At 44.0% G+C, this 16891-nt stretch overlaps 1 protein-coding gene across 1 annotated transcript in view; it reads left to right on the top strand.

The window, feature by feature from the left end:
• The window catches only part of BRCA2 (BRCA2 DNA repair associated), an 83503-nt gene extending 76283 nt beyond the window's left edge, over positions 1 to 7220 (top strand). Inside the window, exons 24-26 of the mRNA XM_065403784.1 lie at positions 4296 to 4552; positions 5594 to 5746; positions 6509 to 7220. Of these exons, the coding sequence (XP_065259856.1) occupies positions 4296 to 4552; positions 5594 to 5746; positions 6509 to 7150 (1052 nt within the window). The 3' untranslated portion in view covers positions 7151 to 7220. The remainder of the gene's footprint in view (positions 1 to 4295; positions 4553 to 5593; positions 5747 to 6508) is intronic.
• Positions 7221 to 16891: the final 9671 nt, after the last annotated feature.

Genomic DNA, 16891 nt, shown 5'->3' with positions numbered 1-16891 from the left:
CAGGACTCAGAGTGTGGGATATTCATTTGAGGGCTCTCTTCATGGAGGCTGCCCTCCGTCCGGCTTCCAAGCCGTCCTGCCAAGACTCAACTCCTAGTGCCTCGGTGTGCAGCACACCCCCGGCACCACTCCCCATCGCCTGTGCCCAGAAAGAAAACTAAGAAACATGGTTCTCCAGCACTGGGCAAGAAAAGCCATGGGGCATCAGGCAAAGGACCCAGTTCGGGCCGCCCGGGAACTCCGGAGCCGTGTGGTCGTGCCTCCCCAGTCAGCCCTGAGCCCCTTAAAGGATCCACCACCGTCTCCCAGGAGCGGTAGGGGACCCAAACTTGTGGTGACATCGACTCATTCCCAAGCTCCCCTGGCACCAAGAAAGCAGAGGCCTCGGCCTGCGCTGCAGGCACCACAGGAAGCGGCAAAGGCTCCTTCCGAGGGTAAGCCAGCCGCTAAGACCCCACCAGGGGTCAGTGGAGCACTGCTGATTCCCCAAGCCAAGGCAGCGCTCTCCGTCTCCGCGCCGCAGATCTCTGGCATCGCAGCCCAGATCCTCTGGGGCTCACCCTTGGTCACCGGCACAGTGTTCGTGGTCCCCGCCATCTCGACGTGGATCATCTGGGGGAGGCACCAGTCTCTGTACTACCAGCACCATTCATCTTCTCTGCGCAGATCTCCGTTGTTTACCCCATGGGAGTCCTCCCCGTCTCAATACCGATTTCCCCCCCCCCCAGCACCAGTCCCCCCGACACTGGCACCGATCCTCCCACTCCAAGCACCGGTCTCGGGTGGCGACAGTCAGCAGGCAGACACAGGCGTTGACGGCCCCACCATGGTCACTGGGAGGGGATTCCCCCAGCATGGAAGAGCAGTTTAGTCCCTCACTGAGACTCCACTGGCGCAATTGGGCACCTGAGGCCGCATCAACGTTTACGGCGCCGCCTTGACAGCATGGTCAGTGGCCTCCCCAGTGGCCTTATTGGAATGCGCGGGCCATGCTGGTGATGACAGTGGCCCCTTCGCACCGCTCATCTGCCACCACCTCAGAGCAACAGTTGACTGCACCAGCGGCACCGGGGTTGGTGCATGAAACACGCTTGGAGGTTGGGGTAGAGGAGACAGTGCCCACCCCAAACCCCCTACCCTCATGGGGGATGATGCCCGGGGGCCTCCCCCAGCAGTACAGTCGTTGTCCGAGATTTACGGCCTGCTGACATGACTGCTTTTAGCAATAAGTAATAGTGGTTTCAGGCACTTTACTGGTTTGCCAAAATCTCCCCATACACCCTATGGATACTGCTAAGGGAAAAACTTCTGGCACCGGTGCACGTGGCAAGCACACACACCTAATATGAAATGGACATGAGCAATATATCTCGAAGAACACCAGTTACGGAAAAGGTAACTGTCTTTTCTCCTTCCCTGTTAAGTAGAGGACCTACCCTTTCTTTCATCTTGCTTCCTAATGTATTTATGGAACCTCTTCTTACTGCCTTTTATGTCCTTTGTTTGGTTTCACTCATTTTGTGCCTTAGCTTTTCTGATTTTGTCCCTATATGCATGTGCTATCCTTTTATTATATCTCCTTAGCAAATCTTGCACGTTTCCATTGTAGGTAGGATTCCTTTTTGATTTTTCAGGTCATTTAAGAGCTCCTGATGGAGTGCTATTGGCTTCTTACTGTTTTTTCTCTTTCCTTTGAATTGGATTAGTTTACATTGTGTCAGCTCTCCTGGACTCCTTTATCCTTCAGATTTTTTTCCCCATGGGACATTACCTACTAGTTTTCTGAGTTTGTTAGTCTCTTTTACTGAAGTCCATTGTCCTTATTCTGCTGCCCTAATTCCTTCCTTTCCTTAAACACATGAAAGCGACACATTTCATGATCACTTTCATCCAAATTACCTTCCACCTTCAGATTTGCCACCAATTCCTCTCTGTTGGTCAGAATCAAGTCTAAAATGGCTGTCCCTCTGGTTACTGCCTCAACTTTCTGAAAGAAAAAGTTATCCCAAATACATTCCAATAACTTACTGGAAATTTTGTGGTTTGCCATATTACATTTTCCAACAGCTGTCTGGGAGTTAGTCCCCCATTACTACCAGGTCTTGTGTTTTGGATATTTATGTTGTTTGCTCTAGAAATGCCTCATACACCTCCTCCTCCTCCTGATTTGGTGTTCTATAGTAGACCCCACTATGATAAATCTGCTGATATGGACCTTTCACCATAGTATCTGAGGGCTGTCTGAGACTTTAGAAATAGTAACAACAATCTTTTTTCATTCCCTGCCATTTAGGAAAAATATCTTGATTAATTATTTGTTGGGGAAGAACTTAGTGGAGATGAGTTTTCTTTTTGTTTGGTCATTCTCATCTATTGCAGGAGTGGTTTCCTGTGTCTAGGTTCAATACCTGTGACATTTCTGTCTCCTATACTCATGAGCTCCCCTCTTGATCAGCAGTTGCATGGATCCCGTGGAACCTAGCTGTTGGAGGTGATGGTTGCAGAGAGATTGGTGATCTTATTGGTAACTAGGGAAAATCCTAGAGAGGGCTTTTGAATCTCAAAACAAAGACCTGGAACTGAACTCTATTCAGTAATGAACTAGTGCAGAGAATGAATTGCACACAAGACTAATGTACTCAAGACAACCTTTCTTGCTAAGCAGATGAGCAGCTATGTTTTCTACCAGTTAGACCTTTTTTAAGGTGTCTGGCTTCATTCCTAGATATAAGCAGCAGTAAACAAATCTGGAGGTCACAAATATTTGGTCTTTGTGGCAGTTCTGTTCCCAGTAGGATGCAGCACAATCTTCTGGACAGTTGCAGATAGAAATGGACTCTTTTTTTTTTTTTTGGCATGGTTATTTAGGCATCTGGTAGCACTGAATCCATCAGGGGGAACCCCAGGCTACAGACCAACTTTTAGTCTAAGGTCAGATGCCCTTGATAGTGGGGATGTTATAGCTGAGGCAAGTTCTTTGAAGCATTTCTCTCTCCCTGCCAACATGACTTCAGTCTTACCTGGGTACAGTCAAGTGTTGATTACAACTAGGCATTGAGAAATCTGGGAAATAGAGCTGGCTTATATTTGACAAAAGGAAATGTAGAGCTGGTTGTTGTTGATGTACTGGTACAGCCTGCGTCTCAGCCTGTGTTATCTCACCAGCTCTCTCCAGGACTTCATGTAGATGTTGAATAGTAAGGAGGAGAGGACTGAGTCTTATGATACTCTACAGGTAAGGGCTCCAGAAGTGGAAGAACAATTGCCCATAACCCTCTTGGTTTGGACATAGAGGAAGGACATTTCAATATCTGGTGATCAGCGCTATCAAACACTGCAGATAGGCACAGCAGGATGAGTATGGCTTTATTTTACTTGTCAGTGGATAGATCGTCTACCAGAACAAGGAATGTCTTGATACCATGCCCTGACCTGAAGTTGACCTATTAAGTCTTCCCTCTCCAGTTTCTTCGAGAATATTGTACTGCCAAACCTCTTTTCCTTTTACTGCTTTATCACCAGTCCTGCTGCTGCTTTCTTCCTTTTCTCGTAGAAACAATAAAGCTGTAAGGTTGTCTTCAGAGATTGCTTGCAATGGTATTATCTTCAACTCTCATCTCTGAAGCCCTGAATTGTTCTGCTAAGCTTGACGTGTTTTCTTTCACATAGAAATTAATTAGACAACTACTAAGGGATCTTCACCAGAAGTTGTTTGTGAAGCATTCTGCTTGCAGATTGTAAAGTATTTTATTCATTTTTGAATAGAGATTTCTCACTGTTCTTTTACTTTCATCTCCTGGTTTAGTCAACTACTACTTTGCAGGCATAATTTTTGTTTCTACACAAAAGTTGTACTTGTAACTTTTAAAAAAAAATTGATCATTTATAAGTATCCTTCAAATTTTTGCAGTAACCTGGTACAAGGACTTACAATGTTTTTTAAATGACCTAAGGCACTTTACCCCACTAGACAGCATAGACATTTTAAATATTAATTTGAGTCCCAGACGCATTTGACTTGAAAGGTATTAAGGGCAAAATTCTGCTCTGTTATCCCAGTGTAAATATAGAGTACAATAACTCTACTGAAGTCAGTGGAATTACAGCAGATTAACACTAGTGTAATTAAGAGCAGAATCTGGCCCTAAGTAAATAAAAATCATTTTGCAAGTTGAAGGCTTCCTTTCTCTGAACTTTGGAAAAACAACCCAAAAGTAATAGTAGAGCAGGTGTTTTTCTATGAAAACATTTGTCCAAACTGCATGTATCATTTCAATTTAATTAAAACTTTTTAGGTTTCACTACTCTGGTATATTTGTCAGATGAAGATCATAATCTAGTGGCCATCAAGATCTGGACAGACCTTAAGCAACTTGCTATTGAAGACATAATAAACCCTTTTACACTGATTTCTGCAAGCAATCTTCAGTGGCGATCTGAATTCAAATCAGAAATTCCCACGTTATTTGCTGGAGACCTTTCCATATTCTCTGCAAGTCCAAAGGATCGCTATCTTCGAGAGAGATTTAATAAACTGAAGAACACAACAGAGGTAAAGTGATGGATTTTTTAATACAATAGTTATTAGTACTGTATAGTTTTTTTCATTATAGAGTCCATAAACACAGGTAATACTCTGACCAACCTATGGTAACACTGATAATATTCAGTTTGATTGATGGGATTTTTGCAGGGGGATTGTTTATTTTAATTCTGGAGGAGCCTCCATATCACTCATGGAGTTCCTTCATTTTTCTTGGCTTTTCACTACTATCCTCAAGGGCACTGTCAGGGTCATCATCCTCTGCCCAAGAAAAGTAGAATAGTTTTCTATATGGAACCAGTCATTACCACTTTAATTGGCTGAAGTTAAAGATATGAGAAGTACACTGCTTTGTACAGTTGAGCCCATTTGTTAATAACAGTTTGCTATCATAATATTTTTGCAGTGACTGCAGTTTTTCAACTGAACTGTGTCAAGTGGAATATGAAATCAACAAAGCATGCATTTTCTCCCATTTATTTAGTTTTCTTTCAAATTTATACAAATATACACAAATAATTAGAATTACTCTTCAAGTAGCAAAACTTCGTACTATGTCATTGCTCTACCAAGCTGTTGTTTCATATAGCTAGTATATATAGAAAATAATATAAATATTTGAAAAATCATCGATCGTACCTGAAATAATTGGCATTAACTATAGTTTGGCACAGGATGCCAGAAATTTGTAATTCACATTGAATAGGAAATCATTTAATGTCAGTTGATACTAAACAAGCACATTTATTTTGTTTTAGATTATTAGGCATGGGGGGAAAAGTTTAGTTTTTTTTTCCATTAACAGTAACTAAGTAGGATTAACAGTATTTTACATTGTTCTCTAAGAGCTGCAGTAATCTTTCTTTTTTTTTTAAATTCACAATTTGAATTAGTAACTTGAATTACTAGCCAGGAGACAAGCATGGTAATGTTCACAAAGATCTGTTTAGCATTATTGTTTCAGTAGTAAATATAATCTCAGATGTTATATTTTATACACATTTTAAAAACCCACAACCTCCTTACATTTTTCTCTCTTCTGTCTTGTAGAATGTAAATTGCTTTTGCAGTGATGCAGAACGCAAACTGATGAATTTGCTTCAAATAAATGACCCACAACCATATAACTTACCTAAAGAGTGTGGCTTAGATCACCTTTCTCCTTCCTGGAAATCAGGACCTGATGCAGAAAATAAATGTCTGGTAAGTTTATTGAAGTGTAAGATCAGTGTTTCCTTAGACCTCTCAGAGCTGTTTGAACCAGTATATGCAAACTAGTCTGGGGGTGGTACTTCTCTAGAACTGTTCACAATCTCAAGGACTGAAATAATCGCCTCCCACTGTTTTTAGTTCCTGGAGTGCTGTGGTAACCCTCCTCCAGGGAATAGAGTACAATCCCTAGCCCAAAATGTTCCATATAACATTCAAAAAGTCAAATAAAGTGGTCTCAAGATATGCCTTTGTTCATCACATCTGTTACACTTCCTAACTAACTTTTATCTGAAACAAACTAAAGATCAGCTCCCAGCTTTCAGTGCAAGAGCAACATACCCTATTTTCCTTTTCTGTCTCCCTACTTCCCTACCTCGTATTTTTTCAACCTCTTGTCATTTAGAATATATTAGGTCAGCCTGTCTTTTCATAGCTGGTCAGGCATTTTATGAATCCTCATCATCTGATGGAAGAGGTTTCACATATGGGAAGTTTAGATTTGCGATACAGTGCCAAACTGTTCTCTGCCTTAATCTGTATGTACACAGGGACCCTCCTGGAGTCATACAACTTTTTTCTACTAACTTCAGCTTGGGATTGCTAGCCACTACCAGAAGATCGACTAATGTGCTCAGACATAAATGGTGGCACAATATTGTTTGTCCAATTTCCTATTGTATGTGGAAATAATAGGAAATTAAAGAAAATAAGGTGTTTGACTCAACATTAAAACTTTTTCTTCTTTTTAACTAGATTTCCTCTCCTAATAGCGAAATACAGTATCAGAGGTCTCTGCCATACAGCAAGCGTGACCTGAAACTTGTTCCACAAGGCTCAGAACAAATGACCCCACATACTTCTCATAGTGAAGAACCCCCCAAGAACTGCAAAAAAAGAAAAGCTCTGGACCTGCTCTGTAAAATACCTTCCCCTCCTTCAGTGACACCAATGAATTCATTTGTTTCTCCATCTTTGAAAAAGGCTTTTCAGCCACCACGAAGCTCTGGTGTCCAGTTTAACAAATCACTGAAGAGAACAAATCCTAACTCTGGTCATATCAACTCCTTTAAAAAGACAAATGAAACTGCCCCTCTTCCTGAGAATGACTTGGTTGCCGATGAAGAACTTGCAATGATAAACACACAAGTGCTCTTGTATAGTTTGCCAGAAGAAAAGAAGATTGATTGTGTGGATGAATCCACCAGTGCAATATCCAATGATCCATCAGATCACCTTTTACTCAAAAATAATTCTCCTAAGTCTGCTGCAGAAACAAAAACTTCACAAAACAGTACTGAAGGAGCTGAGGCTTCTGGGAAAGACACAAGGGAAACTGAGGGCTTATTAGTAATCCAAAAGAAGCTACAAAGGCTAAGAAAACGAAAATGCTACTAAATGCATATGTACAGTACTGTATATACTTCATATTTAAATGATTTTTTTACTCTTTGCACATTGTAAACATTTATACAGTACCTAATTGTATTTAATAATGCACATCTATATTGCAAAAACAAAGCTTTAATAAATAGCATTTACTCTATTGAATAGAAAACCTTAGAGTTGAACAAGAATGGTGCAATTTTTATCCATTAAGATCTCCTTCATACCAGTATATTACAGCAGCACTGCTCACAATGGTGTAGTTAAAGGTCTGCCAACGTTTAGTCGTGAACCCGTATTTTTGAACCTGATGTATTGATAAAGTAGAATAGAATATTTGTTTTAAATTAAACTGTTGGCTTTTCTCACTTTCTTGGATTATCAGGGAAGTCATTAGAATGTATTTACAGTATTTAGCTGCTGAATCTAGAATCCCAGAGATACCGTTGGACTCACCATACTGCAATAGAGGTAAATTATAAGACACTATTTCCAACAGAGTTAATGTCCTTACCTTTTCTGTACTTCTCTAGTGTTAAGATGTCAAAAGGCAGCCATAGTTTTGATGCATCGATTGATAGGAAAATCTGACATCTGCTGTGAAAGGATTATCAGACCCTCAAGCAGGTAGAACACACATGTTTTCTTGGTAGTATATCTACTACTAGTAGTTGTTGGATGAAGAGATCACCTAGAACTGTAACATCATGAAAGGGGCTCAAATCTTCTTCATTTATTTATAACATGTAAACAATCAAATTCACTTGCCTGGAACATATCCTTCAACTCCAGGGTTGAATACATATTTTTACTGACCACTTTTATTTTAGTTCCGGTTGTACATACCAAGTGAGGTTTGTCAGTGCTTGATTTCCCCATAACAAATCACAAAGATTCACTAGAGGGAGAAGCTGCCTCCCTGGCTAGGGCTACTTGTCCGACTGCAGCTTTTCCTCCTCAACCGCCTTCCTCCCACCATGTCCTATTGGCAAGAAGGGGTAAGGATTGTCTGAAAAATTAAGTTAGCAACTCTGGCAAACCTCCTGCAGAGACCTGCTATGACCATTAGCAAGTTGGACTGGGACTCCTGTTGTTGTCATGCTTAAAGGAGGACTATAGGGAACATGGTGGGGTGTAAACGGACTCGCCACTGACTCACTAATACTGCTGTTGCACACCTTTTCCCAGTTTCCTGTCCCTAATGAGTATCTGGCTCCCTACTTCGCAATTATTTATAAGTGGTAGAGTGGAGATCCTCTGTAGCATAATGTTCGAGGTTTCTCACAGCACAAACCTGCTTCTCCCCACCCAATAGAGACACCATTTTCCCCATAAAACATCTGCTCTCCTTCAGTGACTGCTATGGAAAGCCCAGCTCCCCCACACAAACATTGCTACTTCTTCCTCCATGCCACCTACCTACCCTCTCCACCCTTCCATGTCTACTTGCACAAACACTGCTGCTTCTCCCTCTATGTTGCTCACCATCCACTCTGCCCTCCCATGTCCACAATCGTTCTATGCCATGCCTCTTCTGTTCCAATCCAATCCCTCAACTCCTGCTGTCCTCCCCACTTCCTCCAGATCTGTGCACCAAAATAACTCAGTACTGCCCCCTGCCCAACACTCCCCATTCCTCTACTTTTAAAAGATTCCTCAAGGTGTACAGATATGAAGGTAAAAGCTGTTCTAAGCACAGCTTCTATGTTTATTCATCACTAACGGGTTAATGCTTGTACCTGTGAAATGCAGAGGTGGTCCAATGTTGCTGGAAGCTCCTGGACTAAGCCCTACATTTCAGCTCAGACTACCAGATCTTCTGCCTCTAGCTGCACAAGTTGGTGGTTCAGTTTCTCCTGACCATTTTGATTTATAATTTTTATTTTTATTTGTTTTTGTGCAGTAGCAATTTACAATCTTTCTTCCTTCTCCTCCCCTGAATTAGGTATTTGGCAGCATGGTTGTTTCAACCACCCAAATCCACCACTGCTGCACCTCCCTTCTGAATTCCTGCATAGCAGAGCTGTCCTGCAAATACTGGGCTAAATCTAAGCAGCATTCTCAAAGTGGGGCAGCCTTCACAGGCTCTACAGCGGGTGAATTAGGCTCTGCCTGTTCACAGCCAGCCAATGCTCTCACTGCCAGAGCATAGGGCTCAGAGTTGGATTAGCACCTCCTCCCCTGAGAAGTGCAACTCCAATAAGGACCTTCTGAGCATTTTGAGGAGAGAACTAAGGAGGATACCATCTGGCCAGCAGATCAGAGGGTAAGTCCCTGGGTCAGAGGGAAAAAAATTCCTGAAGGAATGCAAAGCTGCCTTCTCTCTTCATGATACCAAAGTGTGTGTGTGGGAGGGGGAAGGGGCGTTCTCAGCTCCATGGGGAAAGAACCAGGGCTTGTATGTAGCTCCCCTTCCTCTCATTATGAACAGGGGGATTCTTATGAAGCTTGGGGCTACATCTTGCAAACTCCAGAGACTCTGGGTCCCAAAAAAGGCAAAAGCAATCATCCCCTTGATAATAGCAATTTGTAGTGATAATGAACAAATGGTATAAAACTCAGAGGTTAAACTCGTACCTTGCCTTCCCTCCCCTTGAAGAAGTGTTTGCTGGGGGTTTGCTAGTATACAGAGCCTCTTTCAAAATGTTCTGTATTATTATTATTATTATTTATTACCGTAGATCCGGTAAGCCCTAGTCATGGAACAGGACCCCGTTGTGCTAGGCTCAGTACATACATGGGACAAAAAAGACAATCCGTATCCCAAAGAGCTTACAATCTAAGTACAAGACAAGAGACGACAGATGGATACAGACTGAAGGAGGACTGCAAGGAAAGAATGAGACAAATATTGGTCAACATGATAGGCAGTGGTATCAGCTGTGACAAAGTTCCTCCTCTATCTTGGTGGGTCCTGCGCTTATTGGCGGATATTCTTGCTGCAGAGATTCACCATGTGGGTTGGGGAACAGCCCAGAGACCTTCCCCTCTGGAAGAACCCACAGTCCAGATCAATTGGGAGGTTTGGGGGGAACCCGGGCCTGCCCTCTACTCCGGGTTCCAGCCCGGGGCCCTGTGGACTGCAGCTGTCTATAGTGCCTCCTGTAACAGCTGCATGACAGCTACAACTCCCTGGGCTACTTCCCCATGACCTCTTCCAAACACCTTCTTTATTCTCACCACACGACCTTCCTCCTGGTGTCTGATAATGCTTGTGCTCCTCAGTCCTCCAGCAGCACACCCTCTCACTCTCAGCTCCTTGCGCCTCTTGCTCCCAGCTCCTCACACTTGCACCACAAACTGAAGTGAGCTCCTTTTAAAACCCAGGTGTCTTGATTAGCCTGCCTTAATTGATTCTAGCAGCTTCTTCTTAATTGGCTCCAGGTGTCCTAATTAGCCTGCCTGCCTTAACTGGTTCTAGCAGGTTCCTGATTACTCTAGTGCAGCCCCTTCTCTGGTCACTCAGGGAACAGAAAATTACTCATCCAGTGACCAGTATATTTGCCCTCTACCAGACTCCTGTACCCCACTGGTCTGGGTCTGTCACACAGCACACCAACAGTCTCTCACTGTTGTCTTGTATCAAGCTCACCACCTCTTTCTCACCGCCCGGCAGCCTATTATTCCTGTGAAGCCCTGCTTTTGGCTGCAGTGTAATGGGAATTGTGCTTAAGGGCCTTTCTCCAGGGAAAGTGGCTCAGAATTCAGGCAGCTGCAGAATGGTCCTGTTGGACTTGATGGACAGTCAAGGAGCCTCCATTGCACTGTCGGAAAAGACCAGACCTCTTGAAGCAGGGACTCCTTTAATCAGACCTACACGACCTAGTTAGTCTGGGCATCAGAAGAAAATAATTTCTCCATTAGTCTTGTTGATCCATTTTGGTTTCCAGACAAAACTCAACCAGAAAATTTCAGTCATTGATCTTGGAAAGACAAGGAGGGTGAGTTAACACCTTTTATTGAACCAATTTCTGTTGGTGAGAGAGACAAGTTCTTCTTCGAGTGATGGTCCCTATTCACTGTTCCCTCTAAGCTGTGCACATGCACACAGATCCTAAACCCCGCGCACACGGCGAAACACTGCATGCACAAAAAATGAAATACTACATCGGAGCCAGGCCGAAATATCATTTACGGACAACTTTTGACATTGTTCACAACTACGGCCAGGCATTTTGACTTCTTCGCACGTACTTGAGTTTGTACCCAGCCAAATGAACAGACTACAAGGAGATGTGTGGGTCCCGACCGTCCCGACGTGATCAACGTTCCACGTTCAAAATGCTGACGGTTGGGACCCACACATCTCCTTGTAGTCTGTTCATTTGGCTGGGTACAAACTCAAGTACGTGCGAAGAAGTCAAAATGCCTGGCCGTAGTTGCTAAGGAACTGCAAAGATTTCCCAGAAATGAACAAAGGTAAGTGTTGTTTTCGTGATTGAAATCTTTCAAAGGCATTGGACTTCATACATTTACTCGTGATGTTTTACCATTTTCCCACTTTTTTTGCCCTGTTTTTTTTGCTATGCACAAACTTCCAGTATCCTGATCTGAATGATCTCCTGTTTTCCCTTTTGTCGAGTCATGCTATTAAGCGCATTGAAATAGTAGCCATATAATAAAAGTATTAATTTTAAATAAACCAATCTGGTAAAAAATCAATCCCAAAATGTCACTGTCTTAGAGGTCTAAAGTGTAAAAGAACAGCGACTTCATTTAAATCTGGATGGCTGGATGAGACTATAGAGATGGTTACACCAAAGTCACATAGTGTAATGCTTGTTAAACTTCGTGAAATATTCACATATGATGAGGACAACGGAATGGTTTGTGTATATTGTCGAGATGCCAGAACTTCGGGAGAATTTTCAACAGGAAGAATGTGGAACGATGTATGGAAGTTGGATTTCTTAAACTGTCATGTCAAGTAAGTCTCATATAGATGATGTAACAAGACTTAGAAACAAAAATCTTTTGAGTGCAACTAGAGAGCTGTTAGCCTCTTTGAACCTCAACTCTCTTGCCAGCCACCCCTTTCGAGGTTCATCTCAAACTATTTCTGCCAGCATGGAGAGTGAAAATGGACAAGTAGGTCTTGGATGTCATTCGATATGGCTATACCATCGAGTCTGTGGTGTGATCTCCTCCACATCTTCTGCCCCAATCGTGGCCCAAGGATCACTTTCATGACAGTATGCTTACTCTAGAAATGGACTCCCTCCTGCAGAGAGGAGCAGTGGAGCCAGTCCCTGCAGCCTATCAGGCACAGACTTCTATTCCAACTATTTTCTCATACCCAAGAAGAAGGGTTGATGAAGACCAGTCTTGGATGTCTGACACCTCCACGTTCCATTCACAAGCTGGAGTTCCACATGGATCGGGCGGGAGGGATGGCTCAATGGTTTGAGCATTGGCCTGCTAAACCCAGGGTTGTGAGTTCAATCCTTGAGGGGGTCACTTAGGGATCTGGGGCAAAATCAGTACTTGGTCCTGCTAGTGAAGGCAGGGGGCTGGACTCGATGACCTTTCAAGGTCCCTTCCAGTTCTATGAGATAGGTATATCTCCATATATTATTATTATATTAAAAAATCATGTGGTTCATTGCTTTCGATATGCAAGATGCCTACTTCCAGATTATCAGTGATCTACAACCCATCCTGGACAATGATCCCTCGCTTTCACAGACCTTGGGAGGCAGGCCAGTCCTCGCCCACAGACAACCCGCCAACCTTAAGCATATCCTCACCAATAACCACACACCGCACCATAACAACTGTAACTCAGGAACCAATCCATGCAACAAACCTCGATGCCAACTCTGCCCACATATCTACACCAGCAACACTATCACAGGACCTAACCAGATCAGCTAAACCATCACCGGTTCATTCTCCTGCACGTCCACCAATGTTATATATGCCATCATGTGCCAGCAATGCCCCTCTGCTATGTACATTGGCCAAACTGGACAGTCACTACGTAAAAGGATAAATGGACACAAGTCAGATATCAGGAATGGCAATATACAAAAACCTGTAGAACACTTCAACCTCCCTGGCCACACAATAGCAGATGTAAAGGTAGCCATCTTACAGCAAAAAAAACTTCAGGACCAGACTCCAAAGAGAAACTGCTGAGCTTCAGTTCATTTGCAAATTTGACACCATCAGATCAGGATTAAACAAAGACTGTGAATGGCTAGCCAACTACAAAAGCAGTTTCTCCTCCCTTGGTGTTCACACCTCAACTGCTAGCAGAGGACCTCACCCTCCCTGATTGAACTAACCTCGTTATCTCCAGACTGATTCTTGCCTGCATATTTATACCTGCCTCTGGAAATTTCCATTACATGCGTCTGACGAAGTGGGTATTCACCCACGAAAGCTTATGCTCCAATACATTTGTTAGTCTTAAAGGTGCCACAGGACTCTCTGTTGCTTTTTACAGATCCAGACTAACACGGCTACCCCTCTGATACCCTACTTCTATATCGACATTCACAGAACCCACAAATGGTTCCTGAGATTTATGGTGGGTCCTCAGCATTTCCAATACAGGATTCTCCTGTTCAGATTTACCACTACCCCATGGGTCTTCACAAAGGTTTTCTCTGTGATAGAGGTTCACCTCTGATGTCAAGTCCTCGTCTTCCCTTACCTAGACAACTGGCTGCTGGTGGCACGATCCAGAAAGGAAACTCAAGAGTCAACATCCAGCTCCTTCTACTCCTCTCCTTCCTAGGAGTAAACGTCAATGTTGAAAAATTGACTTTGCACCCTACCCAGTCCCTGGAATTCATAGGAGCACGCATCGACACAGCCTCAGTACGCATTTATCTGCCAGAAGACAGGTTCCAAAGCTTACTAGACCTGATCGCCTTGGTGTCTACCAGTCCCTCAGTCTAGCCAGAACTTGCCTTTCCCTCCTCGGTCATATGGCAGCGTGCACTTACATCATGGCCTTTGCTCGCCTGTGCTTCCGCCATCTACAGCTATGGCTACAGGGAGTCTACTCCCCCATGCACCAACCCATGGACACCATTCTTGCCATTCCACCAGAAGTCATCTCTTCCCTTCAGTGGGGGACAGGCCTGCTCCAAGTTTGCTCTAGAATGCCCTTCCTTCCGTCTTCCCCAAGCATGACAATCATAACGGACATGTCAATTGATGGCTGGGGCGCCCATAAGGGAGATTGCATGACACAAGGCACTTGGGCCACTCGCAAAGCCAGGGTGCACATCAACATCCTGGAACTTTGGGTAGTGTGAAAGGCATGGCACGTGTTTTTACCAGCTCTCCGTTCTCATCATGTCCTCGTCATGTTGGACAACACCACCTCGGTTTACTACATAAACAAGCAAGGGAGCACAAGGTCCCCAACACTGTGTGCAGAAGCTGTATGCCTTTGGAAATGGTGCATTGCACATCATATCCTTCTTTTGGCAGCCTACTTGCCAGGAACTCAGAATGTGATTGCTGATGCCTTCAGCAGGAACCTTGCAACCAACCATGAATGGGAGTTACACGATACAGTAATCAGAGACATTTTTGGTCGCTGGGAAACTCCGATCAGGGACCTATTTTCATCTCACACCAACATCAAGTGCATTCAGTACTGTTCAAGGGGAGGACTTGGTGCCCATTCACAAGGTGACGCCCTGGTCGTCAAATGGTTGGACTGAATCAACTAAGCCTTCCCTCCCCTACCAGTCCTGCAACATATCCATCACAAATTTTGACGGGAGAAGGCAATGTTCAACCCGATAACTCTGTTCTGGCCTCGCCAGTTCTGTTTTCACCGTCTTCTCCACATCAAAGCATCTTCCCCTCCCACTACTGACGTTTCCAGAACTGCTCACACAATAGCAGACTCTGGCACCCTGATCCACGGACACTTCACCTAACAGCTTGGTTTTTGGATGGACACCTCCGCTAGCACCGGAGTGTTTGTCGGCAGTACGATTTGTCCTCTTCAACAGAAGGAAGGACTCCACAAGACAATCCTACCAATCCAAATAGGAACATTTCACTTCTTGGGCCCAACAGAGGTCTTGCCCCTGAGGCTGCGGGCATCCCAATGTGTTCCATCTGAAAACCTCAGGGCTTGTTCTCCACTCCATCAGGGTGCACACAGTGGCTATTACTGTTTTCCACCCTCCAGTAGAGGGACATTCGTTTTTTACCCATCCTTTGACTGTCTGATTCTGGAAGGGTCTTGTCCATAAATACCCGCCCATGGGACCTCAACCTAGTCCTTACATCATTAATGAACTTTCCCTTTGAACCTCTGGCTTCCTTCTCTCTTTCACCCGTTTCCATGAAGGTCGCCTTTCTGGTTGTTGTTACCTCTGTAAGAAGGGTTGACAAACTGGGACCATAATGACAAATTCCCGTTTCACCACGTTCCATACGGACAAGGTTTCACTGCGCCTGCATACCAAAGTGGTTTTCTGCTTCCACCTAAACCAACCCATACATCTACCCACTTTCTTTCCTAAACTGCATACCTCAAATGAGGAATGGCAGCTCCACTCCCTCAATATACATGGGCCCGGCCTTTTACCTACAAAGGACGGACAAAGCCATTCTGGAAAACTCCCAAACTGTCACCATAGTGGAGAGAATTAAAGAACAGGCCATCTCCACCCAGAGAATCTCAGTGGGTCTCAGGATGTATTATGCTCTGCTATCAATTATTGGGACGGTCCCCACCAGATGGGATATGGTCCCATTCCATGAGAGCGCAAGCATCAACTACTGCCATGCTCCACGATGTGCCCCTAGCAGACATATGTAAGGCAGCCACGTGGAGTACGGTACACACCTTTTCTTCTAGTCCAGTGCATGGTTCTGTGGTGGACACCTCATTCAGCGCAGTGATCCTCCATTCCACAGTTCTGTCATCTTCCTTGTACCCTCCGCCTTTCTAGGTACTGCTTGTTAATCACCCTCAGTGGAATACAATAGAGACCCTCACTCGAAGAAGGGGAGGTTATTTACCTGTAACTGGAAGTTCTTTGAGATGTGTGGTCCCTATCTGTATTTCAATCTCACCCTCCTTCCCCTCTGCTGCGGATCTGGTAGATCTGTGGTGGAGGAGGAACCAAAGATATGGTTGGTCTGCCCTGCCCTTTATCACCTTGGGCAAAATCACAATGCAGTGCAAGGGCGCATGCACGGACCAACAGACATTACTACTTCGAAAAAGCTTTGGCTAGAGGCACGTGGCACATGCGCATAACCCTAAGTGGAACACAGATAGGTTTTGGAATTAGTTCCTCGATCTATGTCAGGCACACTGCTGTTGTCAGGAGGAAAAAGTTACTCTTCGTTCCAGAAATCTTTTTGTTCAAGGTAAATTTTTCTTTCCACAATTCCTGGGAAATAGTTCTCCCATCATTTGTTTTAATCCTTAGCACCCTTTGGAAAATGATTAAAGTATATCTCAAACATATGGAAAACACACACCAATTGTACTCTGCTCAGATCATTCCATCCAAAATGCCAGGGCCTTAGGGCCGCAACTTGCTGCAGCAAGATGTCAAAATCCTGCCCCAGCAGGCATGCTAAACATCTAGGAAACTATTTATGGAGAAGGAATCAAGACTCTCTCTACAAGGACCCTAGTGGTATTGTGGGGGGGAAAGTGTATGAGCTTCACATAATAAAGATTTCAAAGTAGCTTTCCATTCCTCTGTAGTACTGTTCTAGGGTAGGAAGGTGCTATTGGGTTTGTCCTCAAATAATTGTTTA

Source organism: Emys orbicularis, chromosome 1 (assembly GCF_028017835.1).
Source record: "Emys orbicularis isolate rEmyOrb1 chromosome 1, rEmyOrb1.hap1, whole genome shotgun sequence".
In the NCBI taxonomy this organism is placed as follows: Eukaryota; Metazoa; Chordata; order Testudines; family Emydidae; genus Emys; species Emys orbicularis.
Note: the sequence above shows the minus strand (reverse complement) of the source record. Positions and strands in the feature narration are given on the sequence as shown.